Source organism: Bufo gargarizans, chromosome 1, assembly GCF_014858855.1.
Source record: "Bufo gargarizans isolate SCDJY-AF-19 chromosome 1, ASM1485885v1, whole genome shotgun sequence".
In the NCBI taxonomy this organism is placed as follows: Eukaryota; Metazoa; Chordata; class Amphibia; order Anura; family Bufonidae; genus Bufo; species Bufo gargarizans.
In genome coordinates this window covers 140,076,404-140,098,723 of record NC_058080.1, presented here as the reverse complement: position 1 = coordinate 140,098,723, position 22,320 = coordinate 140,076,404, and the positions used below count along the sequence as shown (strand labels likewise).

At 44.3% G+C, this 22,320-nt stretch overlaps 1 protein-coding gene across 1 annotated transcript in view; it reads right to left on the bottom strand.

The window, feature by feature from the left end:
• The window catches only part of LOC122925251, a 118,633-nt gene that overhangs the window by 55,131 nt on the left and 41,182 nt on the right, over positions 1-22,320 (bottom strand). The window contains exons 4-8 of the mRNA XM_044276718.1: positions 21,440-21,545; positions 21,180-21,256; positions 8,050-8,104; positions 1,107-1,164; positions 937-1,025 (exon numbers count right to left, since the gene is read on the bottom strand). Coding sequence (XP_044132653.1) covers positions 937-1,025; positions 1,107-1,164; positions 8,050-8,104; positions 21,180-21,256; positions 21,440-21,545 — 385 coding nt within the window. The remainder of the gene's footprint in view (positions 1-936; positions 1,026-1,106; positions 1,165-8,049; positions 8,105-21,179; positions 21,257-21,439; positions 21,546-22,320) is intronic.

The following is a 22,320-nucleotide window of genomic DNA, read 5'->3' as shown; positions in this document are numbered from 1 at the left end:
TAAGTGCAGGCGCAGGCAGCGCTGCAGTTACCAGCACTTTGAACTGCACAATAGATGGTGTGTAGTTCTGTCATCTACTTCCAGCAGCAGATTTACTCTGGAAAAGCTGATTAGAAAGGGTGCGGAATATGTTGCCCCACCAAACTAATATTGATGGCATACCCTGGACAACTCCTTTAAGATTCCTTTGATAGTCTCTTAACATATGAATGTTCAGTTATTCTTGGTGGGAATACAGGATATTTCAGGTCAAGAGCCAATTCATCTCAACTTTGTTTTCCAAGGTATTACCAAACCTCCTCCCATCTGGGGTTTTATTCTATTTGGGAAAACAGTCTGAACTGCTGGGTTGGGAAATAACTATAGAACAGTGTATAAAGAGGGTGCATGATTTTAGTTACACAATACGACTGAAGTCCATCGAGTTCAACCAAGAATAGGTGAGGATGTAAATTTAGGAAAGGGGAGTAAGAACCAGATTTGTTGTAGTGCTTTCAGAAAAGATTTTAAAATTGTGAATAACAAACACCTGAAGTGGGTTGTCTAAGTACAAATATTGATGGCATGTCCCTAGGCTATGCCTTCAGTGGTCAATTATTGAGGGTCCAACAACAGAACATTGTAACAGTGCTTCTAGAAAAACACTGTGCTGCTTTGTGTCCTTCCTTTTGACCACCTCTTTTATTTTTATAGTCTAAATCTTTTTGCTTACTTACAGTTTCTGATTTTGTATACAGTATTGAATACCTTTAATACATACTGTATAATGTAAGAAAATACGGTAACAGTATATGTACTGGCAATAATAAAAAGACAAAGACAGTTATATTTAGTCCAATGGACACAAAGTCAATCCCAAGTTTCTAAAATGGTGCATAAAACACTTTACATGGCTGTTGAGTTTATAGAATATACTGTGTATATGTAAAAGGATACCGTATTTTCTCAGGATTCATCTTTTGGGGTTGGAGTGATAAGTTGGGATTCATTATTTCTTCTACTACTTCATACAGGAGAGTATTATCCTGAAGCAATAAAGAAAAAAAATACAGAACTTAATGATCAGCCAAATACAGCATCGTGTCATAACACACATGTCAACATACCGTAGCTAAACCTTTCAGAAGGTCAGTTCCAGCTGGACCCAACTTCTCATTTCTATTTCTAGAAAGAAACGCAACAATAGTATTGCAGTAAATACAAAAACTGGGGACAGATGTTTGGAAACTGAGAATTAGATTCAGGGATGTTCCTCATTTCTGAGAACAACATGCAAATATCTGTAACATAAAAAAAGAGCATGGATAATGTTTGCTCTGCAGGGTGGTATACTAGCTATCAGTTCTAATAATACTGAAATATAAAATAAATAATACAGTATGAAATACAGAGATGTCACACAATGAAATGCAAATAAATCATTGTCTATGTATGTTGCATTGTTACATTGATTATTCATTCACTAACGAGGGCACCAGCTATTACTCTCAAGTACACGGACATTTGTATGTTTGTGCATGCAACATATGCATAACTATGCAAAAAAAGAAGAAAAAAAAAGAGAAAAAAAGAATGCAGCACTCAGCAAGAATACTGTTTGCAGCTTTATTCACATAAAAAGATCAGCGTCATGCGGGTAAAGCGCAGCTAGAGGGCAACAGCCGTTTCGCGCTTGTTGCGCTTTTCCAAGCCATGGCTTTTTGCAAATACCGCATGTCTTCATGCTGAGCACCACCGTTACTCACATTTGACCAGTGCAGCACAAAATTTAATTCAACACCTACAGCAGTGCCGACCATACTCTCTACACTTTACCATATGCATAACTATGATTGCTTTTCCGTTGCTTTAAAAAAATCTTGAGTATGCACCTAGTGATTTAAAACCAATAAATAAGGTATGATTAAAAGGGGTTAACTGGCTTCAGAGCTGAACCCAGACATATCCCCATTTACACCGGTCCTTTGCTCTCCCTTGCTCTGCACTGGATCACACAGGGCAAGGGCTTGTTTGTTTAAGTTTTAGCACTGCTAGGCGGAGGCTTCCACCTAGCAGTGTTGCCAGTGACGTCACCGGCACTGATGGGAGGGCTTTAGCACTTCCCTAGCGGTATTACAGGCTTTGCCTCCGATTCCGCACAGGGCAGAGGAGAGCATCAGAGCATGAAATGCTCCAATACTCATGTCAGTGGGGCTGTCTGGGTGAAAATGGGGATATGTCCGGGTTCAGCTCTGAACCCGGACAACCCCTTTAAGGGCATACATGGCCAGTCCTCCTCCTTAGGCTATACTCACATGTCTGACGTGCTCAATTCAGTAAAAATCCGTCTGCCAGCCGGACACAAACCAGTGTGCGCAGAGGTTTTTGTACGGCTGAAACCCGGCATTTATGCCAGAGAGCAGACGGATCACCGCCAGACACCACTATGGTCAATAGGGCTGCGGTAGATGTGCTCTGAGGGATTTATGTCAGATTCAGAGATTCAGCAGCACCAGTAGCTAAGCGAAGGTCTCTCACACATCCTACAGAAGCAAAATAGTAGGAATTTTTTAAACTATTTAGAAAGTTGGTAAAAGTAAATTTTGCATTGAGGAAGTAAATAAGCAATGAAACAATCAGGGCAAGTGGGTCCATAGCCTTTAAAACAGTTTCCAGATGCAGAAGAATGAAGACCAGGTAAGTGGGACTGTACTCTAATGATGATTTATAGCAGTACTGCAATAATGAAAAGTATGTGCACTCCTCATCTGTAAAAGTTGATGTGGCCGAAAAATTCCATCTTATTTCAAAGTTTAAAATCAAAGTTTTTACTGCAGTTCTTGAGTGCGAGGGCAATAATAACAAGACGTATAAAGACAGATAATACAGCTAATTTTCTGCATGCTACATATTGAAGGCAAGATGTTCTTCTTAATTCCAGAAGGAAGAAATAAAATCTCATTAACCATATTGTGAACCCCCTTCTTTCATCACGAGGATCCTTGTGTTTATTTTGGGTAGGGCCGTACATCTGATAAAGCACATTCAAACACCATTTGACATAAATGAATGACTTCATAAAAGCAAGCTAAAAAAAATGCAGCATGTGAATGCCAGAAAGATTTATAACCTGAGCCCTTGTTTAAATTAATGAGCATCCTTCTGGTATTTTATTAAATGTGTTGAACGGAGCCTAATGGGCCCTGGCACGAGGCCAGAGTTTAACAGACTCCAGCATGTAATTCTTATAAACCAGGCCTATCTTCTCATCTGATTTCCTCCGAATACAATATAAAGTGGCTTATATAAAGCTACGCTTACAACAGACAAGACAGCGGCAACCATTCCATAGCCTTAAAATGTATACTTTATTCCAGATTACTCTAGCGGATGAAGTCCACTTCTTACTCTACTATTTATCTGCCTTTCAGCCCTGTCTATCCGTGAACTTTTACATTCATCCACTGGCCTTTTTTACTCCCATCTTACAATCAACACTCAATGACATCTGGATAGCATCGTGAATAATCTGATCCATAAAGTGGGATAAAGCAGGAGAGTCAGCCGGATGATACAGTAGCTGTCATGTGATGCATGCTGCAAAATTATACAATTTAGAATATAGAATATATATAGAGGGACATTTACTAAGCCTGGTGTATTACAAGCCGCTCTTAATCTGTCCCCCACTGGTGTCAGATGAGCCACAATTATTAAGAGCAGCATGCCTCCCATCTGTGCAGCCATGAGAGCCAAAATGGGAATCTACACCAGAAAGGGAGCTAGTGTAGATTTCTGCTATAATCCATGCCAGTTTCCTCACGTAGATTATATAAATTGTAAATGCTGGCTCTGCTGGCCCTGGGCTACCTGTTCTGTCCACATTTTGGAAAAGTGGCCAGTGGGGTTCCAAGCCTCCAATTATGATATACACAAAACGTAATGACTTTTTGATTCCCGGTTTTCTGGTATTTCTTTTACTCATTTAACCCTTTCATGACCGGGCCCAAAAAAGCCCTGAATGTCCAGGCAACTTTTTGTGATTTTGTGCATGTGCTGGTTTACTGAGCATAGCTTTTTTATTTGTTAGACTACCAAAATAATTTTTGTGATTATTTTTTTTTACTTGAAACTTAGGACTTTTTATTAGAATTTTTTTTAGAGATTTTTTTTTCCTTTTTTTAGGTTTAATTTGAAGGAAAACCGCTAATTATTAAAAAGTCAATTTTTTTATTATAGCTTTTTATTTAATAAATATTAAAAATGACCCAAAAATAATTAATTGCAATGGGTTCCCTATTTAGTGATGATCGTTTTCATATATAACATGTATAGGTTTTTTTTTGTATTTTTTGTATTTATTTTTTTAACTTATATTTTAATTTATTTTTGTCACATAATATATCCCCCAGGAGGTCATTAAAAGACCTCTGGAGGACACAGACTTTTTTTTTTACCTTTTTTTTCTTTCCAGTTTTCACTGTAACTGGGGCATCCCCTGTTACAGGGGAAAACAGCCCCTGTGTGGGCACGACACACAGGCAGTGCTGATCAGGGTCTCCTTAGACCCTGCAGCTCTGCTCCTGCCCCAGACACCCCTGGCGGTCACATGACAACAAGAGGAAGTGGCTCTGCCCATGCATTCAGGTACCGCTCTCCTGCCAGCAAAGGAGAAGGCAGAAGCGGTAATAAACCTCTCCTGTCTTCTCCTCGGGGTCCCCGCTGTGTCTGTCAGCCGAGACCCGACCTGCTCCTGCTAGATTGCAAGAGCAGGAGTTTGAATTCCAGCTGATCAGTGCTGGTATTAAAGTGCTGCCTGTACGTGTATGAATGGGACATGTGCAGATAGGACGTATATACACCGTGGGCAGTCGGGAAGGGGTTAAATAGTACTGACATATTCCACGTTATGATCGCTTGATGTCCCCGATGGAGCTCACAATCTAAGTTCCCTATTACTATGTCTTTGGAATTAAACCCGGAGGAAAGTCAAGCAAACATAGAGGAGAACATACAAACTCTATGTAGATGTTGTCCTTGGTTGGATTCAAATCTAGGATCCTAGAAGCTGAAAGGCACCAGTGCTAACCACGGAGCCACCATGGCTTTCGGAGGATAATAAATGTCCCCCATAATCTTTAATTGGTAGAATCCAAAACTATTCTGCATAAATAGGAATAGACAAAAGATGTAAAGAACCCCCACAATTTAACATAACGGGGTGCCAAAAGCCAGAACAAAGAAGGAATGCATTTTAATATGCACCCTTAGATCTCATGCACATGACTGTATGCATTTTGTGGTCTGCAAATCAGAGATACAGATGTGGTTCGTGTGCTGTCTGTATTTTTTTCGGATCTATTGATTTCAGTGGGTCCATGGTCTGCATTTAGCTGGCACATTCTATCATCTGCGGAATGGACAGAGATGCTGAAAGCACAAGGATGATCTGTGAGCTTTCTGCATCGTATGTCCATTCTGCAAGTGGTGGAACATGTCCAATTAGCTGACCACATCTGGTGGTATGCCTATTTCAATGCCCCTTATACATTTTACTGTAGTCTCCACCTACTCTTCTTTCTTGCTGTTTTTAACTAAAGATGTGTTACTACAGATATAAAGGGTATTACTCTGACTGCTGATCATTGGATGGATCATGTTTATGGCCAAAGGTTATCACCAGTCAAGGGTACTGATATCCTTACACATTTCTAAGATTGAAGACATCATAAATGTTTCTACCTGTGGCAATATAACTAATCAAATTTTATGTTTCTAGTCCTCAGAAAAATGATCAGATTTTTCTAATTTCACTGCTACAAAATAATGTATTCCAGTAGTTGTCAACCCTAAAATTTTGGGGAATTCATGAAAATGCCCGATTTTTGGGCCATTCACCATAGTAGTTCTTCTGGGGAGTTGATAGGTGTGCCATTGTATAATACATGGCAGTATATGTAAATGATATAGACACAATATAGGCACACTACTGTGCTTGGAGACTTTTCTACATAAATAGTAAATTCTACAGTCTGACACATGTGAACAGAATTCCTATTGGCAGGGAATACTCAAAAGACATTGATTGCATATTTGTTGTGGTTGTTTTTTTGCCTATTCTTCAGATCAATTGTAAATATTATTGTTGTAAAAGCATAACTTAAGGGGTTTTCTGAGAGTTTTGTTTTACAGATGACCTATCCTCTAAGACACCCCCCCCCCCCCCCCCCCGCGCGCACGCCCCCGATCAGCTGTGCTGTGGTCTTCTCTTAGCTCACCAAGCACAGCACAGCTCATTGTCTAACAGCTGGGCTTGGTATCGCAGCTCTGCCCCATTCAATGACGCTGACCTGTGTGATCAATTCAATGACAAAAAATACATTGTAAATGTGGCTTGTACTTTTCATATATGGTTTTCTTCATCCATAAACGAACACCCTTTTTATCCATTTCCAATCTACCATCTTATTGTTTGCATAGTCTCCTGGATTCTCAGCATTATTATTGGTCGCACATTCTTGCTTATGAAGGGAGTGATTCATACACATAACACAATATTAAAGGGAACTTGTCACCATGAAATTCAATGCAATCTGACCACACCATGTTAGGCTACTTTCACACTAGCGTTCGGGCGGATCCGTTCTGAACGGATCCGCCCATAATAATGCAGACGGAGGCTCCGTTCAGAACGGATCCGTCTGCATTATATTAGCTAAAAAAAGCTAAGTGTGAAAATAGCCTGGGACGGATCCGTCCAGACTTTCAATGTAAAGTCAATGGGGGACGGATCCGCTTGAAGATTGAGCCACATTGTGGCATCTTCAAACGGATCCGTCCCCATTGACTTACATTGTAAGTCTGGACGGATCCGCACGCCTCCGCACGGCCAGGCGGACACCCGAACGCTGCAAGCAGCGTTCAGCTGTCCGCCTGTCCGTGCGGAGGCGAGCGGAGCGGAGGCTGAACGCCGCCAGACTGATGCAGTCTGAGCGGATCCGCCTCCATTCAGACTGCATCAGGGCTGGACGGCTGCGTTCGGGTCCGCTCGTGAGCTCCTTCAAACGGAGCTCACGAACGGAAACCCGAACGCTAGTGTGAAAGCAGCCTTATAGGGAAGGCAGAGCTGGGCAGATTGATGTATAATTTGCAGGAATAGATTCTGTAAAACTTATAATCTATACATTTAAAGCAGTAGGAGCTGAGCAGAGTTATATACAGTATAGTATTATGGGAAACAATAAGTAAAACTTTCAATTTATACATTTATATCTCTGCTCTTTTTATGGTTAGCAGTCATGTGCGCAGTTCTACTTAGTGATTGATAACCTTACTTGTATACATAATCATGTAGTGGGGTGTCTGTGAGGTAAGAATACCTGTTATTTTTATTTATTTCCAACATGCTGATCTGTTTTAAACCTTTTTTTTTTTTTTTTCTGGACAACCCCATTAAAGAGGACCTTTCACCATAATTAAACTTCTAAAGTAACCATACAGGCATGTAGAGCGGCGCCCAGGGACCCCCCTGCACTTACTGTTATACCTGGGCGCCGCTCCGTTCTCCGGTAATTGCCTCCGGTATCTTTACAGTTAGGCTCCACCCAGGGGAACCTGCCGTCGGCTCATTCTCCCATGCTGTAGCACTGGCCAATCACAGAGCTCAGCTCATAGCCTGAGAGAGAGCTGAGCGCTGTGATTGGCCAGCGCTGCAGCATGGGAGAAGGAGGCGCCGGCAGGTTCCCCTGGGTGGAGCCTAACTGTAAAGATACCGGAGGCAATTACGGGAGAACGGAGCGGCGCCCAGGTATAAGAGTAAGTGCAGGGGGGTCCCTGGGCGCCGCTCTACATGCCTGTATAGTTACTTTAGCAGTTTAAATCTGATGAAAGGTCCTCTTTAAATAATACAATTTTGAGCTTCTGCAGCCACCACTAGAGGGAGCATACTGTGTTTTTATAAAGTTTAAGTTATTACCGGCATGCAATAGGTTCCTTTTTTATTACTTTTTATAATTGTATGGTTGGCAGCTCTTAAATTCTTACAGGACCAGGTAAATACAATAAACCAACCTGAAATTAGGGGAAGGATCCATGATGAGTGGTGTGGGAGCCTGTGACTTTCCTCCTGTAAAGGAAGACATACAGTAAAATAGCAGGTTATATATTAAACAACTCTGTATACGGCTATTAATCTGGTTCCAATGAACCTGTCTGCTGCACTTTTATAGGTTCACGTGCTCTTGTGCTGTTTCATGTTGGAATTCTCAGACTAATTCCCGAGGACAGACTCATGCAAGGGTCATAGTATTCTTAACTTATGTGTGAAAAGTAAGAATCAAAGGGTCTACCTTCTCCCTGCCTGGTGACTCAGCATCTTAAGATAACATTAGACAGCGTCTAAGACATGTCATGGAAGGTAATGAACCCCCCCATCCTGATGTGCTGCATAATCTGTCAGATCACCTCTGCATTATGAGTCTGCATGTAGAATAATTCACATAGATATGGAAATGAAATTCTGTACAGACATTTTTGGCATATCCATAGGATTCACCATAAATGTCCAATAGAGTCCCACCACTGAGACCCACACTTATGTTGACAATGGGGGGGAACTATGACCTTTTCTGCTTAATAAAGTGGCCTTCTTGCATGGCAGTTTCCATAAGTCCTATAGAAGAGAATGGAAATAGTCAAGGACATGCAAAGCCACCTCTCTATTCTTTTTCCATCTGGATGATGTGGTCTCTTTAACAGGTGGTCTTCAGTGCTCAACACAGGTGCAGATCCCAGAGATGGATAGGTAATGAATGAACAAAGATGAGGTAAGGTCATACAGCTCACCACTAAATCACTTTGCAAGGTCCAAATCCCATAAAAATATGACGGTGCATGGAGAAGCAGCTCCAGAAACGGTCCAGTACTGATAAAAGAAATCCAGCACTCCATCTTGATAAAACAATTCTTTATTGGTCACTTCTTAGAAAGATCTATAAAGTGCAAATCCACAGTTCATGGATCTTTTCGAAACGTGACCAATAAAGGATTGTTTTATCGAGACGCAGTGCTGGATTTCTCTTAAAGGTAATGAATGTCTGAGATGGGAATAGCCCTTTAAATCCTACTGTAAATGACAAGGTAAATTGTATGCAAAGATAATAGACTAAATTTCATATGTAGCATCTCTCCTGTGGTTTCTGGAAGAATTATAAAAGTAAGTTCAGATATACAATATTTTTTTCTGCATCTTTTTTTTTATTGCATTCTGATTTTGATATGAATTTGCAGCAGAGTTAGGTTACATGCACACGACCGTATGTGTTTTGCGGTCTGCAAATTGCGGATCCGCCCAAAAAACGTTTTTTTTGCGGATCCGTTTGTTTTTTTGCGGATCCATTGTAATAATGCCTATCCTTGTCCGCAAACTACAAAAAAATAGGACATGCACTATTTTTTTTGCGGAGCAATGGAACGGACATACTGATGCGGACAGCACACGTTTTTTTGCGGACCCATTGAAATGAATGGTCCACATCCTATCCGCAAAAAAAACGGATCGGACATGGAAACAAAATACGGTTGTGTGTAATGTAATTTTTATCCTCATACTCCCTTGTGTTCAGATAAACCAGCAGTAAAATGCATTGAGAGGTCCTCCGGGCTCACACAAATAATGGAGAAGACTCAAGGAAGAGCCCTGTCAATGTATTTTACTGATGGTTTGTTGGAGCAGAGCGTCAGAATGCAAGAGACTATGAAGATAAAAATCATATAACCAGACTCAGCATCACTTATACTAAACACCATTTAGTCTTGTTTGAGGAGTGTTTTGGAGCCGACAGATTCCCTTTAAGAGTCAGGGAGCATTTGTGCACGTTACGGGCAAACCAGGAACTCCTTGCTGAGGAGTGCAGGCCGCATCCTGCAGCAGAAGTACTAGACACCCCAGCCTGGAGGAGCAGAACAGAGGTGGGCATGGGCCATCATAGTTACACATATGTGTTGGCCAAACTCTTTCATAGAGAGAAAGGTTCTTTGTCATATGTGTTGGCAATACTCTACACATTGTGAGGCAGGGACATGCCTCATGGTTGTTAGGGGAGATATATGGCAGGATTTGCTGTGTCTTCCCTCAGAATCGCCAGGTCTGAAGAAAGACCAGGTGCAGTAATCACCTGGGGATAAAGGAATCCTCAGAGTGAGAGGGGGTGGGGACTTGCACACAGAAGGCTGGAGTGGCTCTGTGTGGTCTGAGCCGAGAGGGCTGAGAGACCTCTATCCCCAAGGAGACATTGTTGAGGGAGCAGCCAGGAGGCTGTGGGACATTGGCTGACAAAGCCGCATGGGTTCACAGGGTGTGGACTGGGACTTAGGTGAGTCAGGAACTTCATGTTTAGCTAGAGCCCAGCCGGGCAGGTGTTTATTTTGTATTTATGTTTGGTTTGCTGAGGGGCAATAAATGCACTGTTTGGACCTGAAAACTGGTGTCCTGAAGCCGTATCTGTGAAAATGACCCCGAAGAAGAGCTAAACCCCCACAATTGGTGTCGGATGCGGGCAGGTGTCCCTGCTGAGAAGTAAAAGTGCTGGAAGCCTGCTAGTTTGCAGAGCAGAGACTGCTGGTGTTAAACTGGACGTTTTTTTTCTGTGGTGCAAACAGTGCAGGACTTAAAGGGCCAGTAGTTGAGTAAAAGAGACTGATCAGTGGAAATGGCTACAAAATGGTATAGCCCGTGGGAGAAATCCTGCGAGTTAGTGATGTCACGAGGGTGTCAAGAGCCACGTCTGACTCCGTTATACCCGGGGTCAGGAAGTCGCAGCGGGTGGCTGCGCGCTCTATGTCTAAAGATCACGGTGTTTCTTAGTGTTTGTTTTCTGTGTTTGCCTTGCTATCCTTTTTGTCTCACTCAGGGATCCGTAGCTTCTCCTCCTCAGCTGTTTCTTGTCTGCCACTCCCAAACTCCTTATATTCTCCTCTCACACTTCTCTTGTTGCCAGTTATAGAGCTTCCTGCCTGGACATCTATACTGACCCACTGGAGCTGTGAATCCTGGTTGTTGTTCCAGAGTGCTTCCCTCCGGATCCCTGTTGGGCTTTTGTTGTCTCCTGTTGTTGCCCACCTGGGATTATATGTTTAGTTTGTATTGTCTGTCCTCCCCTTGGTGTTTTCCTCTAGAGCTAGTGGTGCGGACTAGTGTTCCCACCGCCCTGTTCACTATCTAGGGCTCATCCTAGGGAAAGCCAGGGTTTTAGGCACGTGATCGGCGTACGGGTGAGGAACCCGTCTAGGGACGACAGGGCAGCCAGGTGCCAGACGCAAGGTGAGTCAGGGGTCACCACCTTCCCTCTCACTAGGGCAGGGCCTCCCTCTTTTCCTCCCTCCGTGTCACGTATGTGACAGTTACGCCGATCGTGATATTATAACTGGCCCTTATTTTTTGAGAAAAAAATAAAATAAAAAAATATATATATTTAATTTTTTTTTCTCTACTTAGAATCCAATATGGATCCTATTGCTGCTTTGGCAAAACAGCTTCAAGGCCTGTCTTTGGAGGTGGCAGGATTGAAGGCGTCTGTCCTCCAACAGCAGCAGCAAATGCAGCAGACCGTAAGCCCAGCGGTTGCTATGGGTAACCAGGTTGTTACAGAACCCAAGGTTGTTCTTCCTGACAGATTCTCTGGGGGAAGGGACAAATTTGTGTTGTTCCGTGAGGCCTGCAAATTATATTTTAAGCTGCGCCCTTACTCCTCAGGTAATGAAGAACAGCGGGTGGGGATTGTTATTTCCCTGCTTCAGGGGGACCCGCAATCCTGGGCGTTCTCGTTACCCCCTGGTTCCCAGGCTCTCCGGTCAGTGGAGGGATTTTTTGGGGCTTTGGGTCTCATATATGATGACCCTGACCGTGTCGCCCTGGCTGAGTCGAAGTTACGGAGACTCCTACAGGGAGAGCGGCCAGCAGAGGAATATTGCTCAGAGTTCCGCAGGTGGGCTACGGATACTCAGTGGAACGACCCGGCTCTCAGGAGTCAGTTCTGCTCTGGGTTATCTGAAAGGGTTAAGGATGCGCTGGCGCTGTATGAGACCCCCCTTTCCCTTGATGCTGTTATGTCCCTCTCTATCAGGATAGATAGACGTCTTAGGGAGAGATCGAAAATTCCTGAGCAATCGGTAACCTCTCCCAAGCAGCAGTTAGTCTGTACGGACTTGGATGAGCCTATGCAGCTAGGAGGAACTTCTCGTCAGGTCCGTCCTCCTGAGGTTCGCCGTAGGTGGGGGGCTTGTTTTTTCTGTGGGGGGAAGGGTCATTTCATTAATGTCTGTCCCTCCTTTCCCAAAAACAAAAGACCGTCGGAAAACTACTAACCCCAGGCTGTGCGGAGGATGTCAGCCGGGGGGTATACGTTTCCTCCATACGAACATCTCAATTTGTGTTGCCAGCGGTTATTGTTTTTGGTGTTAAGACGGAGTCTATTTCTTTTTTTCTAGACAGTGGTGCAGGGGTAAATTTGATAGATGCCCATTTTGCCCGCACTATGGGTTTGTCTCTCTGTACGCTGCAGAGACCCATTCCCATATTCGCTATTGACTCTGCTCCTCTGTCTCAGAGAAACCTCACTCACGTTGTCCATAACTTACATCTTCGGGTAGGGGACCACCATAAGGAGCGTCTTTCATGTTACGTTCTGGAGGGCCTTCCCTCTCCTGTGGTATTGGGTCTTCCCTGGTTGGTAGCGCACAATCCAGTGGTGGATTGGCAGGCCAGGGAGATATTGGAGTGGAGTGAGCATTGCAGAGAGAATTGCTTAAATAACAATTGCTTAATCGCCTCCATAGCTTCCCTACCTACATTTATTTCGGACTTTGAGGACGTTTTTTCTGAAAAGGGTTGTCAGAAGCTACCACCTCATCGTCCTTATGATTGCCCGGTTAACCTGATTCCCGGTGCAAAATTACCCAAGTCCAGGTTGTATAATCTTTCGGGTCCCGAGAGACAAGCCATGAAAGATTATATCTCCGAGAGTCTGGCCAAGGGACACATCAGACCCTCTTCTTCACCCGTGGCTGCAGGGTTTTTCTTTGTTAAAAAGAAAGATGGGGGCCTGCGTCCTTGCCTAGATTTCCGTGAGCTAAACCGGATAACCGTCCGAGACCCATACCCTCTTCCTCTCATTCCTGACCTTTTTAATCAGATTGCGGGTGCTAGGTGGTTCTCCAAACTTGATCTTAGGGGGGCCTACAATCTGATTCGTATCAAGGAAGGGGATGAGTGGAAGACAGCTTTTAACACCCCTGAGGGGCATTACGAAAATTTAGTCATGCCTTTCGGTCTGACCAATGCCCCTGCTGTCTTCCAACATTTCGTTAATGATATTTTTAGTCATCTCATCGGCAGGTTTGTAGTCATATACCTAGATGATATCTTAATTTATTCGGCTGATCTGAAAACACATGAAGTACATGTCAGGCAAGTACTGCAGGTCCTACGGACGAATAAATTATATGCGAAAATTGAAAAATGTGTCTTCGCCGTTCAGGAAATACAATTCCTGGGATATCTATTATCTGCTTCAGGTTTCCGTATGGATCCTGGGAAGGTCCAGGCAATTTTAGATTGGGATCTTCCTGAGAACCTTAAAGCTCTACAACGGTTTTTGGGTTTCGCAAATTTCTACAGAAAGTTTATAAAAAATTATTCAGTGATCGTTAAACCCCTTACTGACATGACTAGGAAGGGGACTGATTTTTCTAAATGGTCTGACGCCGCTAAAATTGCATTTTCCTCTCTAAAAGAGAGATTTACCTCGGCACCTGTCCTAATTCAACCTGATGTCTCCCAGCCTTTTATTGTTGAAGTTGATGCGTCGGAGGTGGGAGTGGGGGCTGTATTGTCTCAGGGTCCGTCTCCTGGCAATTGGCGTCCTTGCGCTTTCTTTTCCAAAAAATTATCTGCAGCAGAAAAGAACTATGATATTGGAAATAGGGAACTGTTGGCGATTAAACTGGCGTTTGAAGAGTGGCGTCACTTCTTAGAGGGAGCAATCCACCCCGTCACGGTAATTACGGATCACAAAAACCTTCTGTACCTAGAATCGGCTAAGCGTCTCACCCCTAGACAAGCTAGGTGGTCGCTATTCTTTACCAGATTTAACTTTGTAATCACCTATCGTCCTGGGGCAAAAAATACCAAGGCAGACGCATTGTCCCGTAGTTTCCCTGGAGGGGGTAATGTTAGTGATCCGGTACCTATTTTACAAAGAGGAGTGGTTGTCTCGGCTGTACACTCTGTTCTAGAGGGAAAGGTGTTAGAGGCCCAGGGGGACGCCCCGGCCTCTTGCCCCTCAGAGAAATTGTTTGTACCGTTAAACCTGCGTCTTGAGTTATTGAAGGAACATCATAATTCGGCACTTGCTGGGCACCCAGGTAGTAAAGCAACCTTGGAGCTATTGTCTCGTCGTTTTTGGTGGCCAAGGTTGCGTCAGGATGTAATAGATTTCGTGTCTACTTGTTCTACTTGTGCACGCGCGAAAGTCTCTCATACACGTCCAGCAGGGTCTTTATTGCCACTTTTCATCCCCAATAGACCATGGACACATCTATCAATGGATTTCATCACTGACTTACCTTTGTCTGCGGGTAAAACAGTTATCTTGGTAGTAGTAGACAGGTTTAGCAAAATGGTACACTTTATTGCGCTACCCGCACTTCCTAATGCTAAGACTCTTGCTCAGGTGTTTATCAGTGAAATCGTGAAGCTTCACGGGGTCCCTTCCGATGTGGTTTCGGATCGGGGAACCCAGTTTATTTCTAAGTTTTGGAAAGCTTTTTGTACCCGTTTAGGGGTACACTTATCCTTTTCCTCAGCTTTCCATCCTCAGTCGAATGGACAGACTGAGCGTACCAACCAAAACCTAGAAACATATTTAAGGTGTTTTGCGTCTGAAAACCAAGAGGTGTGGTCATCATATTTACCGTTAGCCGAGTTTGCCATAAATAATCGCCGTCAGGAATCCACTGGCAAGTCACCATTTCTTGGTGCATACGGTTTTCATCCCCAATTTTGTACTTTCAAAGAGGGGGGGTCTTCTGGGGTTCCCGAAGAGGAACGGTTTTCTTCATCTCTTTCATCGGTATGGCAGAAGGTGCAAGCTAACTTGAAAAATATGAGTGGTAAATACAAATGCATGGCCGATAAGAAACGGTCGCCAGGTCCGGACCTAGGAGTGAATGACTATGTGTGGTTGTCTACTAGGAATATTAAGTTGAAGGTTCCCTCTTGGAAACTGGGTCCTAGGTTCATTGGTCCTTATAAAATTGTAGCCGTCATTAACCCTGTGGCTTTTCGCCTGGAGCTACCTCAGACTTTTAAGATCCATAACGTCTTCCATAAGTCGTTGCTCAAGAAGTATGTTCCACCTCTAGAACCATCACCGCTGCCACCTCCTCCTGTTGTTGTGGATGGTAATCTGGAGTTTCAAATATCCAGAATTGTTGATTCTCGTCGGGTCCGCCGCTCTCTTCAGTATCTGGTGCATTGGAGGGGTTACGGTCCCGAGGAAAGAATGTGGGTTCCAGCGTCAGAGGTAAACGCCAACAGGTTGATTCAGGCTTTCCATGTCTCTCATCCGGAGAGACCTGGTCCTGAGTGTCCGGAGGCCCCTCGTGAAAGGGGGGGTACTGTCACGAGGGTGTCAAGAGCCACGTCTGACTCCGTTATACCCGGGGTCAGGAAGTCGCAGCGGGTGGCTGCGCGCTCTATGTCTAAAGATCACGGTGTTTCTTAGTGTTTGTTTTCTGTGTTTGCCTTGCTATCCTTTTTGTCTCACTCAGGGATCCGTAGCTTCTCCTCCTCAGCTGTTTCTTGTCTGCCACTCCCAAACTCCTTATATTCTCCTCTCACACTTCTCTTGTTGCCAGTTATAGAGCTTCCTGCCTGGACATCTATACTGACCCACTGGAGCTGTGAATCCTGGTTGTTGTTCCAGAGTGCTTCCCTCCGGATCCCTGTTGGGCTTTTGTTGTCTCCTGTTGTTGCCCACCTGGGATTATATGTTTAGTTTGTATTGTCTGTCCTCCCCTTGGTGTTTTCCTCTAGAGCTAGTGGTGCGGACTAGTGTTCCCACCGCCCTGTTCACTATCTAGGGCTCATCCTAGGGAAAGCCAGGGTTTTAGGCACGTGATCGGCGTACGGGTGAGGAACCCGTCTAGGGACGACAGGGCAGCCAGGTGCCAGACGCAAGGTGAGTCAGGGGTCACCACCTTCCCTCTCACTAGGGCAGGGCCTCCCTCTTTTCCTCCCTCCGTGTCACGTATGTGACAGTTACGCCGATCGTGATAAGTGATCGGCAGAATCCCGCTGGGGGTCATTCTAGACTCCCGCCAGCAAGTGTCTCGGGTCCTGCCTGTAATTCTGGACTTTGTAACAAGGGGGCCAGAGACAAAAACTACGGTGTCACTGACCTTTGTGACGGACTATGGCTCTGTGCAATGGGAGCTGTTAAAATGTGAGACACTGGAAGTGGAATTTGTACTGGGCAAGGACTTTCCATTGTTTGGGCAGTTGTGGAGTTCCTGATAAAAGGCAAGGATATGCCGTTGCCAAGGGCAACCGTCGGGAAGAAAAGGAGGTGAAGAGCGGTGTGGTTCTCGGGAGTGCATATCTTCCCTGCGACTGTGCCCGGAGACCTAGAGAGGAAGTGCGGAGGTGCAGTAAAGCTGTTGCTAGGAGCAACCACAACCTTGATGAGTCCGCGGGAGAGAATGTCACTGCTTTACCAGAATGGTTGATTACAAAGGGTAAGACTGTGGCAGAGCCAGTGACAGTGAGCCGGCGGCAGGGGATATCTGCTGGGCCGGTAGGTGATAAGTCACACAGAGAAAAAACTGTGTCTGAACAGGCGGATAAGCCTGCTGTGATTGCTCCCTCGCAGAAACCTGCAGGGGAGAAGGTTTCTGTGTTTCCTCAGTTGCCCATGACCAAAGCTAGTTTTGGGATGACAAGGATCCGGGATCCCATGCTAGCCCGGGTAAGGGGTAGCACAATATTGAAACCTGAGACTGGTAAAATAATAAAGGTGCTGGACAGTCGTGCGGATAAGGACTATCCACTGAATTTCACTGAGCGTGAGACTCCAATGAGAACAGAGACTGATGAACTTGATGTTACAGATAAGCTCATGCATGAGGGAGTGTTGGGGTGTACTTTTCCCTTATGCTGGGAGTGGTGTAGTAATGGAGACACTTCTGCAGAGAGTGCAAAAACTCCTGCAGAACTTGTGCCTGTACCTTTAAGTGAGGATCTAAGGGAGCTGCACTTTGACCTGCATGGGAAAAGCATATGGACCATTGGAAACAATGGTGCTGGTCAAATACAAAGAGATGGTGACAAAAGTGCGGAAATGCCTAAGGAAAATGTGATGTCATATGAAATATGTGATAATAATGACATGCCTTTTCCTTTGCAGGCTGTGATTGGGGAAAAAGCTCCCCCTGTGGGTAAACATGTGTCTGATATAAAAGTGTTGATAAATGTTGAAGAAACATCGCTAGGAGACCCCATTGTAGACAACATGGCGGGGCTAGAGGGTGTACCACACGGACCAGAGGTGGATGTGCAGTCTCCACAGGTTTCTATGATTAATAAAATGTCCCAGGTGGGGATTGACTCAGGGGTGCCCCTAGAGGCCAGGGTTAATAATGACATGAGCCGTATAAGTGGCCTATGTGCCGTGACAGTTAGCAACTCCGAGAGTGAGGCTACCATGTCAGGACCCAGCAAAACTAAAGTCGTTACTAGTAGCAACCAGGTGACAGTTATATCTGACGAGACGAGAGTTCAGTCGGGTGACAGCCTAGTGTCTGAAGCTCATATCCTGACAGTTGTAGATGACCTGACAGGACAGTACAGCTACAAACTTGAAGATGTTTTCGCTCGCTCTGCACAGTCCCTAGATACACTAGAGACAGGGCTAGCGGTTCTCGCAGAGCAACTGCAGGAATCTCCAGAGGAGTCACAGAAAGAGATGAATGAACTGAAGGAACTAGAGTCACTAATAGAAGCGGAAATTCTCCAACTTCAAGAGGAACTTGCAGTTTCTGAGCAATCCAGACTTCATGCAGAGCAGGAAAGAGATGAGCTGGCTGATGAGGTTCTAAACAGCGCCTCAGAAAAATCTGCTCTCTTGGAGGAGAAAAGACATTTGGAAGCCAGGATGGCTCAACTTGATCAAGAGTTATGTGATCGCATGGTGGACCTGGACCACCAGAGACAAACTGTGTCTAGATTGGAGAAGAAACAAAAGAAGTTTGACCAGCTCTTGGTTGAAGAGAAATACATATCGGCTCGATATGCCGAAGAACGCGACCGAGCGGAGGCTGATGCTTGGGAGAAAGAGTCCAAGACCCTCTCCTTGGCTAGAGCCCTTGAAGAAGTGCTTGAGGAGCTAAATGAATTAGAAAGGCTGAACAAGCAACTCAGAGCAAAGATGGAAGCTCTCATGAGCTCAAAAGATGCCATCTATGAGGTGGAGAAGCCTAAGTGTGCTCCTGCACAGCAGGTGGAAGAAAGTGAGAAACCAGAAGAGGAAGATCCTCTGGAAGGTGCCAAGAAGTCAGAGCCTGATAAGAGTGGGTCTGGAGATGGTGGTGCCAGGGTACTGGCCAAGGCAGAGAAGGTGGAAAAGGTATCAGCTGAACCAGTTGATGGGGCTGATGTCGATGCAGAGGCCAAGAGTCTCATGACAGTGTGTAACCAGGACCAGGTCGCAAAAGACATCCCCTCCGCCTACAAGGCCTTCCAAGTAGCCAGCTGCCTGCTGGGGAAGAAATATGAGGAGACGGACGACCAGTATGCAGATCCGGGCTATTGCGATGGGCTGTCTCTCCTGACTCCTCCCCAAAAGCAGACCAGTGTCCTGGGGAAAACGCCAGAAGACAAGAAGTATGCTGAAGACCCCAGTGCCTCCAACCTTGATGCGAAAGGGAAGGAGGAATTAAGAAACCAAGGATATGATGCCATGTCCCTGAATGGGGAGAAGGCTAATAAAGTAAAGGCCAAAGAGACAGAGGCCAAGGAAGCTAAGGCCGAGCTCTTGAAATGGGAGAAAACTTTGGATGTCCCAGAGAACAAGGTTAGGGCGGAAAGAGAGACTGCTGAAGTGGGAAAAGCCACTGAAGACGCAGAAGACTCTGAAACTGGCTCCAAAACACCTGCTGAGAATAATAGTAAAGGGGTCCAGAGGCGTGGAAAAGGAGCGAGACATAAGAAACCTGCTCTGCTGAAGGAGCCCTGCAAGGCAAACAAGAAAGGGTTGGGACACGACCATGACTGGGACCAGTTCAGTCAAGAGTTACCGCAGTCCAAGAAAGGACGTGAGGGGCCTGTGCAGAAACTAGGAAATATAAAAAGACAGTACCTGCTCATGAGATGGACAAGAAATACCCAGAGGCCTTGTCAGCTCTGTAATAAACTCATGAGGGTGACAAACCAAGCGCTGTTGTCCTGGGTCTGGCAGAATAAGGGGAAGACTGTAGGCCAGGTTAATGCCCGTTCACGTGCATCTGGATTTGATGCTAGTGTTCAGCCCTACAGGCTTAAACAAAGGGGGGAGGTATGTGAGGCAGGTACATGCCTCATGGTTATTAGGGGAGATATATGGCAGGATTTGCTGTGTCTTCCCTCAGAATCGCCAGGTCTGAAGAAAGACCAGGTGCAGTAATCACCTGGGGATAAAGGAATCCTCAGAGTGAGAGGGGGTGGGGACTTGCACACAGAAGGCTGGAGTGGCTCTGTGTGGTCTGAGCCGAGAGGGCTGAGAGACCTCTATCCCCAAGGAGACATTGTTGTGGGAGCAGCCAGGAGGCTGTGGGACATTGGCTGACAAAACCGCATGGGTTCACAGGGTGTGGACTGGGACTTAGGTGAGTCAGGAACTTCATGTTTAGCTAGAGCCCATCCGGGCAGGTGTTTATTTTGTATTTATGTTTGGTTTGCTGAGGCGCAATAAATGCACTGTTTGGACCTGAAACCTGGTGTCCTGAAGCCGTATCTGTGAGAATGACCCCGAAGAAGAGCTAAACGCCCACAACATATACAAAGTTCATGTTCCACAGTGAACAGCTTAAGGGGCGCCTGTAGCTTTGTATAGAGCCTCCAAGGCTCTTTAAGTTCAACACCCAACATCCTCCATATACAGATGTAGCAGGGTTAGCACTCAAACTCTTAACTCAAATTTCTTAACTCATCGTGTTATCTTGAAACAAAAGCCATTGAAAAGCAATTGAAGGTGTTTGCTTGGCACATTTAGTTTAGATAACACGTCTCATAAAACATGAGTGTTAACTCTACTACATCTGTAGGCTCTCTTGGATGGAGAGTGTGTATTCTCTCTTGTAAGCAATGCAATGAAGTCCAATGGCACTGCACCAATTTGATTTGTGGCAGATTGGTATGGAATCGGACATAAAATAAGAGGTATAAAGCGGGCGCATGTATCTCTTGTAGCCATGCACAAAATGAAGCCATATACGGCCATGTGCATGAGCCCTTACAGTCAGTAGTCAGCTCTGTCAATTTGCTGAATAGTAAGCACTTGCTGTATAGCTAGAAAACGTTAAATGTTTTCTTTATGTGTATTTAAAGTAACTGAATATTTTACACTATAAACAATATTATAGTTTGCAGTGTTCCTGTATTAAGTCATATCTGCACAATCTCTCTTACCTGACAAACTATATTATTACTGCTATTTTGCCTTTTGCATCATTAATCAATTTTTGTCCATGAAAAAATGTACATTTCTGTAACTATGTTCACCAAAATTATACATCATGTACAAATATGGTGTTTCACATCTTACATTATTCTATCAATGTCCCTATATTATGACTCTGAGAGATTGAAGACATTGCTTCTCCTGGATATTGAGAAGATGAAGTATCAGATGGAAATGCACTAAATGTCAAGCCCTACAATAGTCATACTGTTGTGCTGTGTTAATGGTTACGTTGCAGAAAGTACATTGTCCTGTTAGGGTCTCCAGAAGACAGCCATGTACTAATGAGCATTGTCAGGTTTCCCTCATCTGGTTGCTCTTTTCTTTGGCTTTTGGCCATATTTGGCAATACTAGTCCTGTGTCCATGTTCTCTGATTGAGATGTGAGGAGACGTGCATAGCTGCCTGCTATAATTGGTAAAGACATACCATTTCCAAAGAACTCATTCTGTGCTTCCAAATTCTTAAGCTCTTTCCTCAAATGTTCTTTGGCCGCTTCCAGTTTTCTTTAAAAAAAAATTAAAATTCTATATTTAGGATACTTAGCAAAACCTCTTTTCAGTCTCAGAATTTAGCAAACTTTCTGTGGGAAATATGTGATTTGATGAAGAACTAAACGGGAGAATTGCAATTAAGGCAATGTACATGATTATTATTATTTACTCAGGGAATATTATGTTTCCAGATACCCGATAGCTTCATCCCGGTACTTCTGCCTATGGGCTTGAGCCATGCTTCTTCTGATCAGAACTTTGTCGAGTACCTTCTGCATCGGTGGCGAACCAGGCTCTGAGTCTTTAACACAAGGTAGAAAAGGCAAAAAGACAACATTTACACAACAATGCCTTTATATATATTGATGCCTTTTATACTATTATGACAGCATATGACACTTGTGATTAAAGCTGTGAAATTAAAAGGATTGCCCTGCCAATATTTTTTGTAAAGGACAGAATGCTGTAAGAATATTTGGAAAAAGTTCTACTTAGTTCACCGATTCTCCACCGTTCTCGTTCCAATGCTTGCCTCCAGCTGGTATCTCCTGCCTGGTCCTTCCCGACACAGCAAAATCTGACCACTCAGCCAGGCAATGGCCACAGTGGTGAACCTGCATCAGCCAGTGTTTGGCTGAACAGTCACATCTCTATGTCAAGGACAGATGGAAGAGAGGACGACTGCTAAATCAGACTACACAATATTTGTTTGTAGTCTGTTACCATGAAGACACAGAGGTCTCCATAGTAGCTGTGGGCAAACAATTATAAGAGAATTTTAATGAAGACCATTTGCAAAGCTGTTTAATTTTTTATTTTAATTTAGTTGTTTACAAATTGCAGAGTTTTAATTTGGACCAAAAGAAGACATTGCGATACTGATCATTCATTGTAAATCAAAGTAATGTCAATGCAAGTATGCGAGGGGACCCAATAAGGTGAACATGCCAAGTTTTGCTATCGGAATGTTGTACCTACTATAAGGGCTCATGAACATGACCATTGATTTTTTGCGTTCGGAAAATTGCAGATCCTCAAAACACGGATACTGGCTGTGTGCATTCCTCATAATAGAA